At 48.6% G+C, this 22817-nt stretch overlaps 1 protein-coding gene across 1 annotated transcript in view; it reads right to left on the bottom strand.

Annotated features, from left to right (window-relative positions):
- The window catches only part of CYFIP1 (cytoplasmic FMR1 interacting protein 1), a 104336-nt gene that overhangs the window by 14313 nt on the left and 67206 nt on the right, over nucleotides 1-22817 (bottom strand). Inside the window, 3 exon segments of the mRNA XM_078375649.1 lie at nucleotides 4700-4787; nucleotides 9883-10082; nucleotides 22657-22776. Of these exon segments, the coding sequence (XP_078231775.1) occupies nucleotides 4700-4787; nucleotides 9883-10082; nucleotides 22657-22776 (408 nt within the window).

Here is a 22817-nt window from a genome sequence, read left to right as displayed (position 1 = left end):
ACGCTGAGTACGGTTTTTCCAGGTGCACAGTGCGAGCTCACTGGGGTCTGGAACAGCGTGGCCCTCTTTCCACAGCTCCACTGGGCAGTACTCCATGGGAACTCAGTGTGTGGGGCTCCAACCCCACATTTCCTTTCTGTATTGTCCTAGCAGAGGTTCTCCATGATGGCCCCACCCTTGCATCAAACATTTCTACATATTCTTCGAAATCTAGATGGTCCAACACCATGTGGAAGCCACCAAGTCTTGGGGCTTGCCCCCTGTGAAGCCACAACCTGAGCTGTATTTTGGCCCCTTTTAGCAACTGGGATGCAGGGGCCCTGGGCCCAGGCCAGGAAACCATTTTTCCCTCCTAGGCCTCTGGGTCTATGATGGGAGGGGCTGTCTCGTACATGCCCTGGAGACATTTTCCCCATTGTCTTGGTGACTGACATTCAAAATTCTGCAGCCATCTTGAATTCTTCCCCAGAAAATGAGTTTTCCTTTCCTATCGCATCACCAGGCTGCAAATTTTCCAAACTTTTATGCTCTGCTCACTCCAAAGGTGACACATCTGAGAGACAACACAGCTCGGGTAACAAACAGCATATGTGACTTAACTACTGAGGGGAGTAGGAGGCGGCACGACTTCTGAGGAGGGGCAGCGTCTCAAATGCTGTGCTGTGCAGGACTTAAACTCAGAAGAGGAAGCACTCTGGATGCCCAGCCACACAGCTCAGTTCAAGACGGACTCTGCTGCAGGTGCTCCAGCCTCGTTCTAAAAGCAGAGGAGGTGGGTCACACCACACAGAGCCGGCTCTGGACTCACCAGTCATGCCACTGGGGTTCTCTAATTTTCATGACACTGTGAGCCTTCGTGAATTGGGCATAACCTTACTTGCGAGATAAAGAATCCTAGTGATGTGCTCAAAAGAGTGTCTTGCCCGGAGTAGGCATGCTGTGGGATGACCAAGAACCAAAAAAGGTAACAGTGCATACATGGGTCACTCATCTTTCCTGCAAGATACTAGCCCTAGTTCAATATTCATAAAAAAAAGCACTCACTGTGTATTTCATAATCACACAGATATAAACACTGTGACTCGTACTGCAGCAGAAGCAGGTGTGTGTGGCATGCATGAGTGCCTGTGGGTACAGAGGCTGCCTCCTGTGCGCATACAACTCAGCTCAGACATCATCTGTTCAGTATCCAGCCTTTTTTTTGAGCGGGTCCCTTGAAAAGTGTTACATAGTATGTATAGGGTGGTTGGCCAACATCAATGCCACTTGTATGGGTCTAATTACTACCGGGTACGGTAGCTCATGCCTGTAATCCCAGCACTTTGAGAGGCTGAGGTGGGTGGATCATGAGGTCAGAAGTTCAAGACCAGCCTGGCCAACATGGTGAAACCCTGTCTCTACTAAAACTATCAAAATTAGCCAAGTGCACTGGCAGGTGCCTATAATCCCAGCTACTCAAGAAGCTGAGGCAGGACAATCACCTGAACAAGGGCAGCAGAGGTTGCAGTGAGTCAAGATTGCACCACTGCACTCCAGCCTGGGCGACAGAGTGAGACGTCTCAAAAAAAACAAAAAGAAGGCTGGGCGTGGTGGCTCACGCCTGTAATCCCAGCACTTTGGGAGGCTGAGGTGGGCAGATGCCGGGGTCAAGAGATCGAGACCATCCTGGCCAACACGGTGTAACCCCATCTCTACTAAAAATACAAAATTAGCCGGGTGTGGTGGCACGCGTCTGTGGTCCCAACTACTTGGGTGGCTGAGGTGGAAGAATCGCTTGAACCCAGGTGGCGGAGGTTGCAGTGAGCCAAGATTGCGTCACTGCACTCCAGCCTGATGACAGAGCAAGACTCCCTCTCAAAAAGAAAAAAAAAAAGAAAAGAAAAGAAAAAGAAAATTACTGTTTTAGGGCTCGACACGGTGGCTCACGTCTGTAGTCCCAGCCCTTTGGGAGGCTGGGGTGTGCAGATCACTTGAGGTCAGGAGTTTAAGACCAGCCTGGCCAACATGGTAAAACCTCACCTCTATTAAAATACAAAAATTGGCCAGGCATGGTGGCACATGCCTGTAATCCCAGCTACTCAGGAGGCTGATGCACAAGAATCACTGGAACCAGAGAAGCGGAGATTGCAGTGAGCCGAGGTCACACCACTGCACTCCAGACTGGGTGACAGACTCTGTTGGAAAAAAACCCAATTCACTGTTTTTGTTTCTAATAAAATGACACAAACACAGTTTCTGAAAGGGAGGCAGAAATCTCTTACATTGAGGTTCAAGTTCAAATTCAGTTACAAATAGTTGAATTAAAAAAAATCAAATTCATAAAACAAAACAAAACAAAACAAAATCAAATTCGTATCATCAAATATTTCTTTCCCTCCAAAAGGGCATCAGCTTTGCAAATGCCCCCAAGTGCCCATTCCCTGGAACCATCCCTGAGGGGTGGCCACGCACACAGGGGAGCAGGGTGCTCTGATGGTGTGGGGCCACCTCAAGGCAAATGTGCACCACTGCCCCAGAACTGTGGGCTCAGGTCTGTGTCTTAGTGGAAGCGGCAGTGCCTCTCTGCCCTCCTGGAGGAAAATCCTAGAGAATAAAAACGTGTCAAGATCCTTTAACACCACAAGGGCACACAGACACACTGGGCAGCAAGGATGTCACCACAGCGCTATCCTGGGATCTCAAAAGCCAACCCCACAAGGCCCCTTCCAGGACTCGATCCAGCAGAGCTGCAGGCACAGGGCCCCACACGGTCCTGATGCCCTCTTGGGGCGGCGGGGGGGCAGGGGTGGGGTGGGGAAGGAGCCCCTCTGCCTGATACCCTCTGCACAAATACCTCTCTATCAGGGAGTGACAAAAACTTATTTTATTGTTATGCCTAAAACAGGGATTAAAAATTTCAAAGTGAAGAGAAGCCCAAAGCAAACTTTTAGTTCACAGAGACCCAAGAAGGTATTCTTACTCGCTCACCTTTCTAGTCCTGTCTTCTAAAATAACATTTCTTTATGCCCTAAAACACTACATTTTACTTTTGGAAGCGGAAGCATCAGAACACTTATCTGAATCCTTTAAAGAAACACCCTTTTGAGTATAACTGATTATTGCGTAAAAGTCAACTTCAGTCCTAGCGCCACCAATGGCTCACACCTGTAATCCCAACACTCTGGGAAGACGCGGCAGGTTCAAGACCAGCCTGGCCAACATGGTGAAACCCCATCACTACTAAAACAAAATACAAAAAATTAGCTGGGAATGGTGCCTGTAATCCCAGCTACTCGGGAGGCTGAGGCAGGAGAATCACTTGAACCCAGGAGGTGGAGGCTGCACTGAGATCACACCACTGCACTCCATCCTAGGCGACAAAGCGAGACTCCATTTCAAAAAGAGAACCTATTTCCAAGGTCATGATCTTTACCAGAGCCACCCTGTTTCCTGAAGAGCCATCCATCCGTTAATGACATCACTGACCACAGTCGAGACACAGTGAGAAGACGATTCCTCTCTCCGGCTCAGGGACGCTCTGACTGCATTAAAAGCCACCCTTGGCCCACACTTGCTCTTTTCAGGGGTGGGAGAGAGGCAGTGCATGCCGAGACTCGGGCCCTCCAAAAGCCAAAGCCCCAATTCGGTGTTTGCTGCTTCCCAGGTGCAAATGCTTCTGCTCCTGCTAGGTCCAAGGCACCGCCGTGTAAGGAAGGCACCCAGAGGACTGCAGTGAGAAGATCTCACACTGAAGAACAGAGGGTTAGAAAGGAAGAGCGGGAAGCATCATTTCTGCAACTCAGACCCAGCTGGTGCCTTAGAAGGCACCCAGGTGCAGGCCATGTGCGGGCAGCAGGGCCTGGCCCTCCCCATCCTGGCTCTAGGCATTCTGCAGATGGAGTAGACAATATCCTATGATTGTCCCTGCTTCCTACAAGTGAGGACACTTAAATACTCATGAGTGCTGGCAGCCCAGCCCCACCACAGAGCCTGCAGCAGGGAAGAAGGCTTCTCTCCTCACAGGGTAGCCGGGCCCCCTGCCCCACCTTGCTGCCACTGCTCCTCCCCCAGCTCCACCGAGGCTGGGGATTCTACTTATATCTGCTCATTTCATCTTTCTTCTCTGCTAGTGTTTGCATTTTCCTTCCTAAATCATACGGGGTGCCTGAAACAAAGAAACTAGCCCTTAGTAATACTCAGACTTGTGACAAGCCCAGCCACCCCCAGGGTGGACATGGTCCCATCTCACACATGGTAGACCCGGGTTCCCTGGGCTTCTGCCCTCCAGGCACAGGCTGACATCCTTGTTTCTGGATGTCAGACCTTCCCTGGGCTCAGCTTTCCAGCTCAGCTCCTCCATCAGGGCTTTGGGCCTGGCAGCCACCCTGGACCTCTTTGTCTCACGGCTTGATGCTTATAATCTTTCATCTTTCAACATTCTCACTGGGCATGAGGCCAGCCCCAGCCTGACACCCATCACGAGGCCACGCTGGCCCAACACCTTGTACACCCTAGTTCCAGAGAAGGGCTTCTTTGGGTTGGTTGGCTGGTTTTTGTTTCAAATTACCGCTACTTTTCAGGAAAATGCTAATGGAAAGGAAGAAAAAAGTAACATACATGGCGCGATATATTTAGGTCACTGTGACCAAACCAGTTACACTGCATTTCAAAACACGCTTCGTTGTGAATGTGAAACCCGTGACAGCACACAGGTGCCTACCTTGGATCCATGCAGATACTGGGGCTGTGCATTAGGCTGCTTATCTCTTTGAAATTCCTGAGAAAATGGTAACACTGTCCGAACAAACCTAAGCATGATTTAAAAAAGAAAAGAAACCAAATTTAACAATCATTCTTTAAAATTCACAACTTTTCCATAATCCATCTACTAAATCTTCCTCCCAGTCAACTGACACAATCATCAAACAGGAAAATTCTAGTGAATCAAAAACCAATGAATGAATGAGATATCAATAGTCAAATATGACAAACGCACCCAAAGCTCAGGAGCCACAACAGGAACCCCAGGGCCCGGCACATTGTACCAGGGCCTCCTCGAGCCCAACGCAAGCCTCAGGTAGCTCGTGGGCTCTGCTGCGCTTCCTAATGCGGTGAGCACGGTGGGGCAGCTGCCTGTGACGAGCACAGTGACAGCCCGGTGGTTCAGATCACTAGGCACACAGCACCAGGGAAGAACAGGGACCCCTCTGAGTATTTGTAACCCATTCGATTAGTAAAAGATTATGTCTTGATAAAGGATTAGGGGCCACTAAAATTCAAATGTGTCCGTTTTCAGGGAGAAACATCAAACTTGGCTAAGGCTCTCAAACAGGAAGGTTTCATTTAAATACACAAAACTTTCACAGAGAAGTATAAGAAAGAAAACGCTGTGGATCTGCTAATAATGTAATTCCAAGTACATGACGAACTCACACTGCCCTTTGGGAAATGAAAGCAGATGTATTTGTCAAAGTCCTGCTGTTAACAGAACGTGCGCATCTGAGAGGGTGCGCTGGGCAGGGGAGCAGCCACTAGGCCCCTGACCACCTACCGTGGTACTGCTGCGTGTGCCTCTCCAAAAGGATCCTGGATGCCTGTGCCGTCAGCATGCCCATATCCAGGGCACCACAGTCCTCAGCACTGGGCGTGTGTGTCTGCATACATCTCTGTGTATCTGTACCTGCGTGTGTCCGTGTATCGATGTGTGTTACCTGCATGTGGATGCGTGTGTGTCTGTGTGTCCCTGTGCCTGTGTTGTTACACCCATTCCAGAAAGAGCATTCCATCAGGAGGCGCCAAGGTCAGAACCCACTCCCCAGAGGTTCCTGGGCAATGCTCACACCCTTGGCCGCACACTTTCAAAACCATGGCACACCCATCAGCCTCTGTTCAACTCTGATAGGGATGGCGGCGTTGGGGGAGGAGAGGACAGCAAATGAAAAAATCAAGCGTACAAATCCACACAGGGTACAACATCACTTGTGTTACAGGAGGCTTTTCCACATCTGCTTAGCACACACACACACACACACACACACACACACACACAATTTGTGAGACAGAGTTTCACTCTCGTTGCCCAGGCTGTAGTGCAATGGTGCCATCTTGGCTCACTGCAACCTCTGTCTCCCAAGTTCAAGCGATTCTCCTGTCTCAGCCTCCAGAGTAGCTGGGATTACAGGCATGCACCACCACACCCGGCTAATTTTTTGTATTTTTAGTAGAGACATGGTTTCTCTATGTTAGTCAGGCTGGTCTTGAACTCCTGACCGCCTCAGCCTCCCAAAGTGCTGGGATTACAGGCCTCGTGAGCCCCTGCACCCGGCAGAACAATGTTTTCCCTGCTTAGAATGTTTAAAATGATGGTTAGATTTAGAAAGTGGGCCTTAATTTATTTTGTCTGTGATATAACTCAGATACAGAACTGTCAAAATAATGCAATTACTCTATAATATTAAAATTTTAATCAAAATGCATGTATATGATACATGATATAGTACATTATTTTATTCTACACAGAATTATATATAAATTTATAATCTCTATATGTAGATTTTATATTACACAAACACACACGTTTTTTGTCACCCAGGCTGGAGTGCAGTGGTGTGATCCTGACTCACTGCAGCCTCAACCTCCTTCCCACCTCAGCCTCATGAGTATCTGGGACTACAGGCCACCATGCATAATTTTTGTATTTTTTTGTAGAGATAGGGTCTTGCCGGCCGGGCGCGGTGGCTCACACCTATAATCCCAGCACTTTGGAAGGCTGAGATGGGTGGATCACGAGGTCAAAAGACCGAGACCATCCTGGTCAACATGGTGAAACCCCATCTCTACTAAAAATACAAAAATTAGTTGGGCATGGTGGTGCACGCCTGTAGTCCCAGCTACTCAGGAGGCTGAGGCAGGAGAACTGCTTGAACCCAGGAGATGGAGGTTGCGGTGAGCAGAGATTGCACCATTGCACTCCAGCCTGGGGAACAACAGCAAAACTCCGTCTCAAAAAAAAAGAAAAAAAAAAAAGGGTCTTGCCATGTTGGCCAGGCTGGTCTCGAACTCCTGGGCTCAAGTGATCCGCCTGTCTTGGCCTCCCAAAGTGCCGGGATTATAGGTGTGAGCCACTGTGCTTGGCCTCTATATTTCTAAATAGTACATTTCTACAACTTAAGGATTTGTCAAGTTTAGATACTGACTGACTCGGTAGGATTTGGTGGCCTCTGGCCTGGTTCCAGGAGGCTCCATCTACACCCTCGTTTCTGAGTAACGGGAATCACTGGTATCATGAGGCCACACTATCTCTTTGCTAGCGAGAAGACTCAACAACGGGCTGGCCACGGCAGAAAGACGGCCTGGGGCTGTGCCTGGTGAACGACCAACCTCCTGGGAGGTGCAGGGCTGCAGGCTGAGCTCAGCCACGTGGCCAGTGATTCAGTCAACTGTGCCCGTGCAACGAAGCCCCAACAAAACTGGACCCACAGCCAGAGTGAGTGTCCTGGGCCGGCAGTACCAAGGAGCATCACACGCCCCTGAGGACAGGGGAAGCTTTGCACACGGAACCTCCCAGACTTTGCCCCACGCGTCCTTCTGATGTGCATCCTCTCCTCGAACTGACTGTAATTGTGTTCAGTGAGTGCTGGAAACCTGCCGCCTGAGCTGCTGAGGAGGGCGGATCCTCAACTGTCACCTGCTGGCTGGAAGTGAAGGTGGCCCCGAGGACCCCAAATGTGTGGCTGGTGTCTGCAGCAAAGGCAGTCTCAGGGAGGACTTTGCAGTGAGACAAAGTCACTGCAACCCCAAGAGGAAAACTAAGCTTCAGCACCAACATCCTAAGCCCCCACTGCACGTGCCTTGGGTAAACTGAGGCTCAGCTCCAGCCTGACTGTGCCCTGGTTAGTGCTGGGCCCAGTGCCTGTTTTCCTTTGTGTTGATCCTGCTTGAGGTTGATTGGGCTTCTTGTACCTGTAGGTTTATCGTTTTTCATCAAATCTGGGAAACTCAAGGGCATTAATTTTGAAATCTTTTCTGCCCATCCACAACCTCTTACCAGGATTCCAATCACAGGCATATGAGAATCTCTGACCTTGTCTCAGTTTGCTGAGGCCCTTCTCATGTTTTTCTTCCGGTGCTTCAGTTCAGACAGTTTCCATTGTTACAATCACAAACTCACTGAACTTCTGCAAAGTCTAATCTGATATTCGGCACAACAGGTAAATTTTCATTCCTGATACTGCATTTCAGTTTTAATTCTCTAACAGCCATTTATCTCTGCAGCGTTTTACTGTGAATCCATGCACATATGCAAAACTGGTGTCCTAACACCCTTGTCTGCAAATTCCTTCATCTCTGTCATTTCTGTGTGTTTTGTACAAACCTATTTTTCTGCAGGTTACAGGTCGCATTTTCCTGGCTCTTGGCGTATCTAGTAATTCCTGATTGGGTGGTGGGCATTTCAGTGTCACGGTGCTTGTCTTGACTTTGTCACTGTCTTTTTTTTTTTTTGAGACAGAATTTCGCTGTTGTTACCCAGGCTGGAGTGCAATGGCACGATCTCGGCTCACCGCAACCTCCGCCTCCTGGGTTCAGGCAATTCTCCTGCCTCAGCCTCCTGAGTAGCTGGGACTACAGGCACGCGCCACCATGCCCAGCTAATTTTTTGTATTTTTAGTAGAGACGGGGTTTCACCTCGTTGAACAGGATGGTCTCAATCTCTTGACCTCGTGATCCACCCGCCTTGGCCTCCCAAAGTGCTGGGATTATAGGCGTGAGCCACCATGCCCGGCCTGTCACTGTCTTTTAGAGCCTTGGGTGTCTTGCGGGGAGCAGAAGGTTGACTCGTCAATCTGCTGGATCTTGTCATGATGCGTTTTTGGCACTTCTAGGGGTGGTATAGTTCAGTATCTCTGGCACCTCTAATGAACACCTGGGTGTTCAACAGGGTTTTGTTTTAATAGAGAGTCTCACTTTGCCTCCCAGATTCCTCCCACCTCAGCCTCCTGAATAGCTGGGACTACAGGTGCGCACCACCACGCCTGGCTACTTGTTTGTTTTTAGTAGAGATGGGGTTTCACCATGTTGGCCAGGCTAGTTTCGAACTCCTGACCTCAATTGATGTGCCTGCGGCACCCTGTCTCCTGAGACACAAAACTCTGGGCCTTAGTCGGGAGAGTTCAGCCACATGTGGGTGGGACATGGAGATCCAGGGGTAAGCACAGCACTTATGTGTAAAAGTGCTCCTAACACGAGTGTGCACACACCTGCACTCCTCGATCTCTGGATGGAGCTCAGCAGCCAGGCACTTTGCTTGGGGCCCTAGTCATCACCCAGGCTGCTGGTGTCTGTGGGAAGGCATAGTGAGCGACACACACACATCCCTGGCACACGCTGACACCGTATGTGAGCCAAGCTCAGCGTGCAGAGAAGGAACCTCAGCCAGAATGGTGGCTGCCCGGCACACGGAGCCCAAGGCAGGGCTGTCCCAGGACTCAAGCCCCACTAGGAGGCTGAACTCAGGATACTGCCAGCATCCACCATTTCACCACCAATCATATCACTTCATGTTGTCCAACACAGTGGCACCATGGGTGGTGGGTGGGAGGGTGGCTCCCCAAATCCCAACATCCCAGTACAGAAGCATGATAAGCAGTCACCCCCTTTCCACCGACAGGCAGACGGCAAGCCAGGAGACGCAGCTCCACTCAAGCTCCACATGCAAAGCAGTGACTGTCCATGTGAGGGTGGACACGGAAGACAATGGAGGGCCGGCGTGGCTTGCATGCTCTGTGAGACATGATGTGGAGTGGAAAGAGTGAGAGACAGGGACCTGGTGGCATGGAGGAAGCCTGCGGGGACGGAGGCCCCCGAGCTCCCCCATGTGGGCGCCTGCACGGCAGGTACACTCACCGGTTGGTAGAGCCATTGTAGCAGTAGTTGGGCAGGAAGTCGTAGTTGAGCTCCCAGAAGACGTGCAGGGTGATCCTCCCGTAGGGCGCAGACACGTTGTGGTTGGCCTCCCGGAACATGGCGTCGAAGCTGTCCAGCGTCAGGTACCGGCTCAGCAGCTTGTGGGTCATGCGGTTGATTTCCAACAGGCCGTCCAGCTCCTGTGGGACCAAAGACAGGGGTAGGGGACAGAGCTGGTCCAGGCGGGAAGGAGGCACCAGTGGCCTCTGATCCTACCCAGGCTTCATGATCCCTGGCAGGGCTGCACTGAGGCAGCCCCCGGAGAGCACAGGCTCTGACAGGTAACATCAGCTTGCTTCCTGGCACCCCATTTTTTCAATCACCCACACTGGGCCATGCCTCTCTCCACTGCAGTCACCTCCATGCCACCGACCTCTGCCGTCCAGTACCCTCTGGGGCAGTGTGTGTGCATGGCCTGCTCCTGCCAGCCTTCCCTCTATGCAGCCACTGAGCCCCCACCCTGCCCTGCAGGACAGCCCAGCCAGCAGTGCGCCTCCCTGGGTGTCAGAGCTGAGCGGCTTCCTCTGAGGCGCCTAAAGTCGCTGAAAGGCACGCGTGGGTGGTGGGGCATGTACGTCCCTTCCCACAGGCCTCGAAAGGCCTCATGTGCGCTGCTGCTGGAGCTCGCCCAGGATGCACCTTCCAATGTGGCCGCCGGGGCCGGAGCTCAGCTGCTCCCACCTGAGACCAGATTTCAAAGACTGAGAAGGAAGAGCGAGACTAGCCCAATGTCCAGCTCAATTACACTGCCACAGGAATGACGCTGTGAAGTGATAATATGGGGGTGCGGCAGGTTCAGTTACGTATGTCATTAAAAACAACTTCACCCATTTCCTTTTCTAATGTGACTATGGGAAAATTTCAAAGTACGGATATGACTTGCATTCTATTTCTATTGGACAGTAATGGCCTTGGTCAAAGCCTTGACCAATGATTTTACTCAACATCATATCTAGCCATTGCCAACAGAAACGCCATGGCCTGTACCAAATGACACTCACAGAAGGCGGCTTCTCCATAAATAAGGGCTCTACCGGGTCTCAGAGGGGGTGTGGTTTCTTTCTAAGTCCCAGCCTCTTTGACTCTAAGGAAAAACACGCCGGGCCCTGCTCTGTGGTGCAGAGATGCTCAAAGGGACACGTGCCGCACCGCCAGCGCCCAGTGTCTGCTCTCCAGGAATGAACAATCTTCCGTTCCCTGGCACGCCCGTTACCATCTGTCTGCAGCCTTTATTCCTAGAAGATTGATGTGGCTGGGGACCAAACCCTTGATCCACATTTCCTTTCCTTGGCTCTGGCGAAGGTCTGAGGACAATCGAATTTTCCTTCCCTGCCTGCTCTGCTCAGACAGCCCAAAGACTTCTTCCTCGCCTGTAAAGTCCAGTACTTTCACTGCAATATCGTTCTTATATTTATGATTTATTTTTCTTATCTTTAACCAGGCTAAGATGCAGTATTTCTTACTGTTGACCAGTTTGGGCTGGTTTTACCAAGTACCTGATATATGCTTTTAATAGACACATTCAAGGTGTCTTCTATTTTACCAAGATTTTCTTGAAATAAATGCCAGTCGGCCCTGTTCTGTTGCTCTGGTTTTCTTCTTGAGGAATCTGACAGGAATACGGAATCTTCATCATCCGCCTTCTGAGTTGTTTCCTCTCAAATCCTTTCTCTCTTCTTTTTTTTTGAGAGGGAGTCTCGCTGTCACCCAGGCTGGAGTGCAGTCATGCAGTCTTGGCTCACTGCAACCTCAGCCTCCCGAGTAGCTGGGACTACAGGTGCCTGCCACCATGCCCGGCTAATTTTTTGTATTTTTAGTAGAGAAGGGGTTTCACCATGCTAGGCAGGATGGTCTTGAACTCCAGACCTCGTGATCCGCCCACCTCAGCCTCCTAACATGCTGCGATTGCAGGCGTGAGCCACCACGCCCAGCCTTCAACTCCTTTTTCTGCTTTATTTCTTTTTGATTTTAAAAATGTTCCTCTTTTCATTCTTATTTGTAAGTCATCCATTGTGTTGTTTCTGGTGTAGGTCTGCAGTCTTGAAATATTTCTCTTTTTAATTTTTTTCATGAGTTTTTATCATTTTTCTTTTCAAAACTTTTTTTCTAATAACCTTATTTCTGGATTTCTAAAAATTCTGATTTATATTATTCTTTCAGAGCAACTACCACTTTCTTAATTTCGTTTGGCTCACTGTGGAAGATGAGGTTACGGTTTCCAGTCCATGGTGTGTCTATGATGCGCCTCCACTGTTTGTAGGGACACTGCTGTGCACTCGCATTTTCTTTTTTACTGCAATCTGTCTAAAGGGGACTGGACCATTGTCTTTACCTGTGGCTTGTCTGGAAGTGAAATAAGCCCTCTCATGCTTCTGAAGAGGAAGAGGGGTGTGCCAGGGCCAACAGTAACAGCACTGGCTCAAGCCTTCTGAGACGTGCCTCTCAGGCTCCCCTCCCACCAACCTGACACTTACCAGCCCGCACGCTATTCCCAGCAGCTTCTCCCGTGGGCAGCTTTGTGTTAGGAGGGAATTTGGATTTATTCATTTCCAGAGTCAGCAGGGCCTACTGTTCTAGCTCCGTCAAACCTGATCTCATCTCAGGCATCTCTGAAGAGTTCTGTGGGAGCTCTTCTCTGCAGACCCTTAGCCTGGCCTCCTTGACTCCAATGGTGCCAAGTGGTGGGCAGCACAGCCCACGTGTACTCAAATGGCCTGGCCGACGCACAGGGATGCCAATGGTGCCATGTGGTGGGCAGCACAGCCAATGTGTACTCAAATGGCCTAGTCCACACACAGGGACTCCAATGGTGCCACGTGGTGGGCAGCACAGCCCATGTGTACTCAAATGGCCTGGCCCACGCACAGGGACTCCAATGGTTCCACGTGGTGGACAGCACAGCCCATGTGTACTCAAATGGCCTGGCCCATGCACAGGGATGCCAATGGTGCCACGTGGTGGGCAGCACAGCCAATGTGTACTCAAATGGCCTGGCCCACGCACAGGGACTCCAATGGTGCCACGTGGTGGGCAGCACAGCCAATGTGTACTCAAATGGCCTGGCCCACGCACAGGGATGCCAATGGTGCCACGTGGTGGGCAGCACAGCCAATGTGTACTCAAATGGCCTGGCCCACGCACAGGGACTCCAATGGTGCCACGTGGTGGGCAGCACAGCCAATGTGTACTCAAATGGCCTGGCCCACACACAGGGACTCCAATGGTGCCACGTGGTGGGCAGCACAGCCAATGTGTACTCAAATGGCCTGGCCCACACACAGGGACTCCAATGGTGCCACGTGGTGGGCAGCACAGCCCATGTGTACTCAAATGGCCTGGCCCACGCACAGGGATGCCAATGGTGCCACGTGGTGGGCAGCACAGCCAATGTGTACTCAAATGGCCTGGCCCATGCACAGGGATGCCAATGGTGCCACGTGGTGGGCAGCACAGCCCATGTGTACTCAAATGGCCTGGCCCACGCACAGGGACTCCAATGGTGCCACGTGGTGGGCAGCACAGCCAATGTGTACTCAAATGGCCTGGCCCACACACAGGGATGCGGTGTTGGTTAACAGACTGCGGTGTCCCCAGGGCTGGAACAAACAATCAGCCTCTGGAAGTCTCATTTGATGTGGATAAATGGAAAAGCCTGGGTCTATCAAATACGAGTCTAACTTGGATCAGCATAAAAGAAATCATGGCTCCTCAAACAGTCCTTGGACCCGGAGCTCCTTGGATGACGGGGAGAAAGGACCTGTTAGAAAATGTGTACTGTGAACCCTCCCCTGCGCGCCCAGTGGAAATGACTGCATCGCAGTGACTGTGCCCTGGAGAAGGGGAGACGACCAGCCCATTAAAGCTTACTGCAGACTAGCTCTGATGAAATCCTGAAGATTCAAAGACTCCACAAGCCAAGAGTCTGAGTTGGGGGTGGTGAGATGATCCCCAGAGCTGTGGCTGGGCAGGGGGGAGCTCACTGAGGCCCCCCGTGGCTCTGGCCCTAGCTCCGGCACGCGTAGTTGGGGGCACACCAGAGTGGCAGGCTGGTGTCTTCTGTCCAAGTGAAGGTCTTTCGGCCATCTCTTCAGACGAGTCTTCCGCGACACCACTCTCGCTCTCATCTCCTGGAACATTCCTGTTTCCCACGTTTCTTACTCTCTTTTCTGTTTCATTGTTACTTTTCTCTTTTCCCCAGTTCAGATGTTTGTAATGCCTGTCTTCCCGTTCCTTAGTCTTGCCTCTTCCTGTGCTCACACCATTTACAGACACAGGGAAAAACGGCGGACAGAAGGTGGCACTAGAGGCTGCCACACAGACAAATAAAGCGTGTGAAGACTCATTGCAAACTTTTGCTTCAAGAAAGACCAGAGGAACACACCAGGAAGGTCGAGAGAACCCACAGACCCTCTGAAGGAAGCGGCTTGCCTCTACAGGCTCCGTGAGACAGTCAAAAAACGGTGACTACCCAAAGCTGATGGGGGGAGCATCAGCCCCTGAACACACATCCTCATGGGGAAACCTGATAATGGGAGAAGGATTGGCCCTTACCTGGAGCTCAGAATTTAGAGAGGGGCAGAGGAATCAGTAGGAAGAGGCTTGTGGAGTCTCTTGGCTTTGTCTCTGACTGTCTCACAGGGACCCTTGAGGAGGGTTGGCAGTGGAATTGGGGAAAGACCAGAGGGAGAAGGCAACCTGCAGCTGCACTTTGTAATGACTTCAAGGAATGTGAAATTTCCTGCACAGACTCTGGGTGACGGGGTGAACCCAGAGTGCAGGTATGGGCACAGAGGGGAACCTGGAGTGCAGGTATGGGCACAGAGGGGAGGCAGGAAGCCTGAAAGCCCTGCTTGCTTTCTCAGGTTTTTTTTTTCTTTTTGAGACGGAGTTTCACTCTCGTTACCCAGGCTGGAGTGCAATGGCGCGATCTCGGCTCACTGCATCCTCCGCCTCCTGGGTTCAGGCAATTCTCCTGCCTCAGCCTCCTGAGTAGCTGGGATTGCAGGCACACGCCACCATGCCCAGCTAATTTTTTGTATTTTTAGTAGAGACGGGGTTTCACCATGTTGACCAGGATGGTCTCGATCTCTTGACCTCGTGATCCACCCGCCCCGGCCTCCCAAAGTGCTGGGATTACAGGCATGAGCCACCGCGCCCAGCCAGCTTTCTCAGGTTCTTCAACATCTCCTGAAGATCACACTACCTTACCAACAATGGATCCAAACCAAGAAGAAATCTCTGAATTGCCAGAAAAAGAATTCAGAAGGTCAATTGTTAAGCTACTCAAGGAGGCACCAGAGAAAGGTGAAAAGCAACTTAAATTTTAAAAAAAGTATGAATGGAAATGTCAGGCGTCCAAGCCTGGCCATTATAGCCTTGGTGACCCACACTACACCTCTAGAGGGTCCCCAGGAGCCAGAAAGTCTGAAGGAACCACAAGTAACCAGGTGGCCACAGAAAGAAGTTAAACAACTTGTTCCTGCCTCAACTAATTGCTCTCCCCTTGCAACCTGCAACCTGTAACCACTGTTCCTACTCAGCCTTGAGGAATATCCCCCCGGACCCTGGGTTTCCCAAGACCCCCACACCTGTAACTAAGTAATCTACCTCACCCTCCCCTTTGCTTGCATAATCCCCACCCTTATGATGATGCCTGTGTGTAACAGATGACCCCTACCCGTGTGTCCATGTATCCCATGACGCCCTTCCCCTCCTCAAGATAAGATTACTACCTTTAACTGACCACTTGCCCCAACCTATAAGACCAGTTCCTATCCCACTGCCTTCCGCTGACTCTCTTTTCAGACTTGTGGCCAGGCACGGTGGCTCACGCCTGTAATCCCAGCACTTTGGGAGGCCAAGGCGGGCAGATCACAAGGTCAGATCGAGACCATCCTGGCCAACATAGTGAAACCCCACCTCTACTAAAAACTACAAAAATTAGCTGGGCATGGTGGTGCGCGCCTGTGATCCCAGCTACTTGGGAGGCTGAGGCAGGAGAATTGCTTGAACCTGGGAGGCGGAGGTTGCGGTGAGCCGAGATCGTGCCACTGCACTCCAGCCTGGTGCCTAGCAACAGAGCAAGACTCTGTCTCAAAAAAAAAAAAAAAACCACTCACTTCTGAAAATGGAGAATACACTTAGAGAAATGCAAAATGCACCTGAAAGTCTCAGCAAAAGAATCAAACAGGGCCAGGCACGGTGGCTTAAGCCTGTAATCCCAGCACTTTGGGAGGCCGAGGCAGGTGGATCACGAGGTCAAGAGATCGAGACCATCCTGGTCAACATGGTGAAACCCCGTCTCTACTAAAAATACAAAAAATTAGCTGGGCATGGTGGCGCGTGCCTGTAATCCCAGCTACTCAGGAGGCTGAGGCAGGAGAACTGCCTGAACCCAGGAGGCGGACTGCGGTGAGCCGAGATCACGCCATTGCACTCCAGCCTGGGTAACAAGAGCGAAACTCCGTCTCAAAAAAAAAAAAAAAAAAAAAGAATCAAACAACTGGAAGAAAGAACTTCAAAGCTCAAAGACAAGGTTTTTGAGTTAACCCAACCTGACAAGGACAAAGAAAAAAGAATTTTAAACTATGAACAAAGCCTCCAAGAAGTTGGGATTCTGTTATACAACCAAACCTAAGAATAACTGGTGTTCCTCAGGAAGAAGAGAAATCTGAAACTGTGGAAAACATATTTGAGAAAACAATCAAGGAAAACTTCCCTGGCATTGCTAGAGACCTAGAAATCCAAATATAAGAAGCTCAAAGAATGCGCAGGATATTCATCACAGAAAGATCATCACCTAGGCACACAGTCATTGGTTACCTAACGTCAAGATAAAGGAAAGAATCTTAAGAGCTGTGAGGCAAAAGCATCAGGTAATCTATAAAGGAAAACCTACCAGAATAACAGGTTTCTCAGCAGAAACTCTACAAGCTAGAAAGAATTGTGGTCTTATCTTTAGCCTCCTTAAAGAAAACAATTATCAGCCAAGAATTTTGTATCCAGTGAAACTAAGCTTCATAACTAACGGAAAGCTACAGTCTTTTTCAGACAAACTAACGGTGAGATAATTTACCGCTGACCACATCAGCACTACAGAAACTGCTAAAAAAAGCTCTAAATCTTGAAACAGATTCTCAAAATATACCAAAACAGAACCTCCAGAAAGCATAAATCTCACAGAACCCATAAAATAATAACACAAGAAAAAAAAGACGACAAGGATTTCAGGCCACAACTAGCATGATGAACAGAACAGTACTTCACATCACAATACCAACGCTGAACGCCAACAGCCTCAATGCTCCACAGCAAAGAGACAGAGTTGCAGAATTGATACCAACCAAGTTTCTGCCATTTTTCAAGAGACTCACCTGACACACAAGAACTCACATAAACTTAAGGTAAAGGGATGGAAAAAGATATTCCATGCAAATGGACACCAAAAATGAGCAGAAGTAGCTATTCTTATATCAGACAAAACAAACTTTAAAGCAACAGCTTTAAAGAAGACAAAGAGGGACATTATACAATGAGAAAAGGACTTGTCCAATAAAAAGGAAAACATCACAGTTCTAAATCTATATGCACCTAACACTGGAGCTCCCAGATTTATAAAACAATTACTATTACGCCTAAGAAATGGGATAGACAGCAGCACAATAATAGTGGGGGCCTTCAATACTCCACGGACAGCACTAGACAGAAAGTCAACAAAGAAACAATGGACTGGCCGGGCGCAGTGGCTCAAGCCTGTAATCCCAGCACTTTGGGAGGCCGAGGTGGGTGGATCACGAGGTCAAGAAATCGAGACCATCCTGGTCAACAAGGTGAAACCCCGTCTCTACTAAAAATACAAAAAATTAGCTGGGCATGGTGGCGCGTGCCTGTAGTCCCAGCTACTCGGGAGGCTGAGGCAGGAGAATCGTTTGAACCCAGGAGGCGGAGGTTGCGGTGAGCTGAGATCGCACCATTGCACTCCAGCCTGGGTAACAAGAGCGAAACTCCGTCTCAAAAAAAAAAAAAAAATTGTTCTTTGAAAAGATAAACAAAACAAATAGACTATTAGTGAGATTAACCAAGGAAAGGGAGAAGATCCAGATCAGCTCAGCTGGAAACAAAACGGGAGAAAGGGACACTATGGAAACAGAAAATCATGCAAGGCTATTGTGAACGCCTTTATGTGCGGAAACTAGAAAACTGAGAGGCAAGGGATACATTCCTGGAAAGATGCAATCCTCCCAGCTTTAATCAGGAAGAATTAGATACCCTAACAGACCAATAACAAGCAGCAAGATTGAAATGGTAATTAAAAAATTGCTAACGAAAAGAAGTCCAGGACCAGATTCATAGCTGAATTCTACCAGACATTCAAAGAAGAAATGATACTCTCCTATTGACACCATACCAAAAGAGAGAGAAAGAGGGAATCCTCCCTAAATCATTCCATGAAGCCAGGGTAACCCTAATACCAAAACTAGGAAAGAATGTAAGAAAAAAAGAAAGTACAGACCAATATCCCTGACGAACATAGATCCAAAAATTCTCAACAAAATGCTAACTAACCAAATCAAACAGCATATCAAATAAAAAATAAAAAGATGGCCGGGCGTCTTTTTATCCTAGACCTGATAAGTGAATTCAGCACAACTCACAGAGTGGGATAAAATATTCACAAACTATGCACACAACAAAGGACTAATATCCAGAATCTACAGGGAACTCAAATCATCAAGGAAAAAAAAAAAAATCCCATCAGAAAGTGGCTGAAGGACATGAATGGACAATTCTAAAAAGAACACATGCAAATGGCCAAGAAACGTTTGAAAAAATGCTGAACATCAGTATCAGGGAAATGCAAATCAAAACAACAGTGTGATACTGCCTTACTCCTATAAGAACAGCTTTAATCAAAACCTAAAAAAATAATACGTGTTGGCATGAATGTGGTGAAAAGGGAACAGTTTTACACGATTGGCAGGAATGTAAACTAGTACAGCCGCTATGGACAACAGTGTAGAGATTCCTCAAAGAACTAAAGGTAGATCTGCCATTTGATCCAGCAATCCCACTCCTGGGTGTCTCCCCAGAGGAAAGAAAGTCATTCTACAAAAAGGATGCGTGCACCTGCATGTTCATAGCAGCACAATTCACAAACGCAAAAATATGAACCAGCCCAAATGCCCATCAACCAAGAAATGGATAAACAAAATGTGCTCCATACACCCATGGAATACTACTCAGCCATAAAAAGGAATGAAGTAATGGCATTTGCAGCAACCTGAATGGAATTGGAGCCCACTATTCTAAGCAAAGTAACTAAGGAATGAAAACCAAACATCGTGTGTTCTCACTCGTAAGTGTGAGCTAAGCTATGAGAACACAAAGGCATAAGAATGACACAATCGACTTTGGGGATGCAAGGGAAGAGGTTGGGGTAGGTACAGTGCACACTGCTTGGGTGATGGGCACACCAAAATCCCAGAAATCACCATTAAAGAACTTATCTACGTAACCAAACTGTTCCTCCAAAACCTATTGAAATAAAAAACCAAAAAAAGCATGACATAAAAAACAAAAACTAACCAAATTGCTACATACATAATCAAGATTATTATGTTCTTTATGTCTAGAATATCTATTTGATTCTTTTTATTTTTTGAGACAGACTTTCGCTCTTATTACCCAGGCTGGAGTGCAATGGCACAATCTTGGCTCACTGCAACCTCCGCCTCCTGGGTTCAAGCAATTCTCCTGCCTCAGCCTCCCAAGCAGCTGGGACTACAGGCTGCGCCACCATGCATGCCCAGCTAAGTTTTGTATTCTTAGTAGAGATGGGGTTTCACCATGTTGACCAGGATGGTCTCGAGCTCTTGACCTAGTGATCCACCTTCCTTGGCCTCCCAAAGTGCTGGGATTATAGGCGCGAGCCACCGTGCCCGGCCTGATTCTTTTTTATAGATTCTAATTCTCTGATGAAATTCTCCTTTTTGGCCAGGCATGGTGGTTTACGCCTGTAATTCCAGCACTTTGTGAAGCCGAGGCGAGTGGATCACATGAAGTCAGGAGGTTGAGACCATCCTGGCTAACATGGTGAAACCTTGTCTCTACTAAAAATACAAAAATTAGTCAGGCATGCTGGCACGCACCTGTAGTCCCAGCCAATCAGTAGGCTGAGGCATGAGAATTGCTTGAACCCAGGAGGTGGAGGTTGCAGTGAGCTGAGATTGCACCACTGTACTCCAGCCTGGGTGACAGAGGAAGACTCCATCTCAAAAAAAAAAAAAAAAAAAAAAAAAGAAAAGACAAAAGAAAAAAAGGAAGTCTTCTTTTAATCTCTTTAATCCATCGTTTCTTCCATCTTCTTGGGCATATTAATCAGAATTATGGTAAGTCCTTGTGTGCTAAGTCACTATCACCAAAGGGTTTGTTTATATTGTCAATCATCTCATAGGTTCTTTTGTGTCTAGGAATTCTTAATTGAGTGCTAAGCACTGTATATTTTTAAAACTGTGGAGGCTCCTACAGCAGCTGCTTTCACAGAGCATACCCCTGCTCTCCCCTGCAAGGCATAAAGAGCTGGGGCCCCAACACCGTGGTCCCTTTAGGGACAGAACTGAGTGAAGGCTGGGCTGCTGTTCTGGCGAGACCCGGCGTACCTCTAGTTTGGCTTCTAGTCGTCTTTCAGTTAGGAGCTCAGCAGGTCTCTAACTCTCAGCACAATGAACCTGGGAAATTCTGCTGCTTGGCTCTTTCGCCTGCTGTCCTCTACTGCAAAACCAATTGTAATCCCCAAACTCTGGGCTGAGGGGTTTGCCCTCTCTGGAACTGTGGTCCCTCCCTCTACTGCAAAACCAATTGTAATCCCCCAACGCTGGGCTGAGGGGTTTGCCCTCTCTGGAACTGTGGTCCCTCCCTCTACTGCAAAACCAATTGTAATCCCCCAACGCTGGGCTGAGGGGTTTGCCCTCTCTGGAACTGTGGTCCCTCCCTCTACTGCAAAACCAATTGTAATCCCCCAACGCTGGGCTGAGGGGTTTGCCCTCTCTGGAACTGTGGTCCCTCCCTCTACTGCAAAACCAATTGTAATACCCCAACGCTGGGCTGAGGGGTTTGCCCTCTCTGGAACTGTGGTCCCTCCCTCTACTGCAAAACCAATTGTAATCCCCTCACGCTGGGCTGAGGGGTTTGCCCTCTCTGGAACTGTGGTCCCTCCTTCTACTGCAAAACCAATTGTAATACCCCAACGCTGGGCTGAGGGGTTTGCCCTCTCTGGAACTGTGGTCCCTCCCGTCCTTATGGAGGTACCTTCTGCTCTTTCCTTCCATTAACAGGACAAGCATGACAAGCATGACTGCCCCTCCCCAGCTCTCCAGGTGAATTGCCCTATTCTACTCTGTTCCTCTGGGCTGCTTAACTTTTGCTTTCCAAACAAACATCACGCTATTTCATTTATTACTGACATGTAATATATTTCTGACACCTGACAGTGTTTCCTCCCCTGTTATCCTTTTAAAAGTCAGAGTAGCACTTGCTAATCTTGACAGTGTGTTTTACCAAGTAAACTTTGTAATGATTTTATATAATTTTATCAAATACTTATAATCCAGTGGTGATTACAGGAAATCTCTAGACTACTTAAGAAATTAATTTTTATTGCTTTTTTTTTTTTTTTTTGAGACAAAGTCTCACTCTGTCACCCAGGCTGGAGAGCAATGGCATGACCTTGACTCAATGCAACCGCTGCCTCCTGGGTTCGTATGATTCTCCCGCCTCAGCCTCCTGAGTGGCTGGGATTACAGGTGTCCGCCAGCATGCCTGGCTAATTTTTTTTTTATTTTTAGTACAGACAGGGTTTCACCATGTTGGCCAGGCTTGTGTTGAACTCCTGAATTCAGGGTGATCTGCCTGCCTCGACTTCTCCAAGTGTTGGGATTACAGATGTGAGCCACTGTGCCTGGCCAATTTTTATGGTTTTCATCAAAGTTTCTCCATTTAAAAGAATGCTTTGTTTTTCAATTTACTCAAGAAAAAGAATTTGCATTGGAATTCTTACATTCCTTCGTATAAATTTTATCATGTCAGGTTCACTTCCAAAAATAGACATCTTTTAGTGATTATTACGTAAAAAGTTAAACATTTTTATCTCCTAGCTCATTACTACTAACATATAAACATGTTATTAAGTGGTGTGCTACCTTTTGCTATAGTTGGTGATTTTTTTCAAGATTGGGGTTATTTGTTCGTAAGGTCAATTTAGCATTGTGAACACTGAATGCAGATGCTGAAAAGAGGCTTGGGAGAGGCCATGCTCAATGAGTGATCTTTTTTTTTTTTTTTTTTTGAGATGGAGTTTCGCTCTTGTTACCCAGGCTGGAGTGCAATGGCGCGATCTCGGCTTACCGCAACCTCCGCCTCCTGAGTTCAGGTAATTCTCCTGCCTCAGCCTCCTGAGTAGCTGGGATTACAGGCACGCGCCACCGTGCCCAGCTAATTTTTTGTATTTTTAGTAGAGACGGGGTTTCACCATGTTGACCAGGATGGTCTCGATCTCTTGACCTCGTGATCCACCTACCTTGGCCTCCCAAAGTGCTGGGATTACATGCTTGAGCCACCACGCCCGGCCTCTCCTTTATTACCTACCTATACAACAACTGGACCTACTCTTACTCCAATTTATCCATAGGGCAAAGTAAAATTTGTTCCAGTACTTACAACTATGGAGGTCAAATCTTCACTTTCAAATCGTCCAATCGCCAGTTCCAAGGACTTATATACGGCAGCTGAGACGCGCTGGGTGATCAGACGATTGAGGTCTATGGACCTGCCGAGGAGCTGGTGTGCACAGGGAAGGATGGCAGGGAAAGAGTGAACAG

Source organism: Callithrix jacchus, chromosome 6 (genome assembly GCF_049354715.1).
Source record: "Callithrix jacchus isolate 240 chromosome 6, calJac240_pri, whole genome shotgun sequence".
NCBI lineage: Eukaryota > Metazoa > Chordata > Mammalia > Primates > Cebidae > Callithrix > Callithrix jacchus.
This window is presented reverse-complemented; position numbering and strand designations above follow the sequence as displayed.